This window comes from Buceros rhinoceros, unplaced genomic scaffold, assembly GCF_000710305.1.
Source record: "Buceros rhinoceros silvestris isolate BGI_N320 unplaced genomic scaffold, ASM71030v1 scaffold8223, whole genome shotgun sequence".
Taxonomy (NCBI): domain Eukaryota; kingdom Metazoa; phylum Chordata; class Aves; order Bucerotiformes; family Bucerotidae; genus Buceros; species Buceros rhinoceros.
In genome coordinates this window covers 693-1,273 of record NW_010402956.1, presented here as the reverse complement: position 1 = coordinate 1,273, position 581 = coordinate 693, and the positions used below count along the sequence as shown (strand labels likewise).

General features: G+C 60.1%; 1 protein-coding gene across 1 annotated transcript in view; it reads left to right on the top strand.

Annotated features, from left to right (window-relative positions):
- Window positions 1-169: 169 nt before the first annotated feature.
- The window catches only part of LOC104490520 (tubulin alpha-5 chain-like), a gene marked incomplete at both ends in the record, with an annotated part of 1,069 nt that continues 657 nt past the window's right edge, over window positions 170-581 (top strand). Inside the window, 2 exons of the mRNA XM_010132814.1 lie at window positions 170-392; window positions 534-577. Coding sequence (XP_010131116.1) covers window positions 170-392; window positions 534-577 — 267 coding nt within the window. The remainder of the gene's footprint in view (window positions 393-533; window positions 578-581) is intronic.

Here is a 581-nt window from a genome sequence, read left to right as displayed (position 1 = left end):
GACCACCAGGTTTAGGAGAGGGCAGCAGACTGGGATGGACACAGGCTACAGGGCAATGTGGCTTGCACGAGCTGAAAAGGGCCAGGGCTGCCCTGCCTGGGTCGTATACCGCCTGCAGCAACTGCATTTGTGATCTTGCATGGGATCTGACCTGCCTCCACCTCCACAGCGTGAGTGCATCTCCGTCCACGTCGGCCAGGCCGGCGTCCAGATGGGCAACACCTGCTGGGAGCTGTACTGCCTGGAGCACGGCATCCAGCCCGACGGGCAGATGCCCAGCGACAAAACCATCGGTGGAGGAGACGACTCCTTCACCACCTTCTTCTGCGAGACTGGGGCTGGGAAGCACGTCCCGCGGGCCATCTTTGTGGACCTGGAGCCCACTGTGATTGGTGAGTGCACCTCAGTTGGGCATCGGTGGTGCTCACTATCTCTGGGAACAACCCATTGTGGGTCCATCCCTAGGGTGGCTCCTGCCACCTTTCCCCAGGGTCAGTAAGAAAATCTCTTGACATTGTGCCAAAATCTCCTAGACGAGGTTCGGGGAGGCGTTTACCGCCAGCTCTACCCCCAGGAGACGA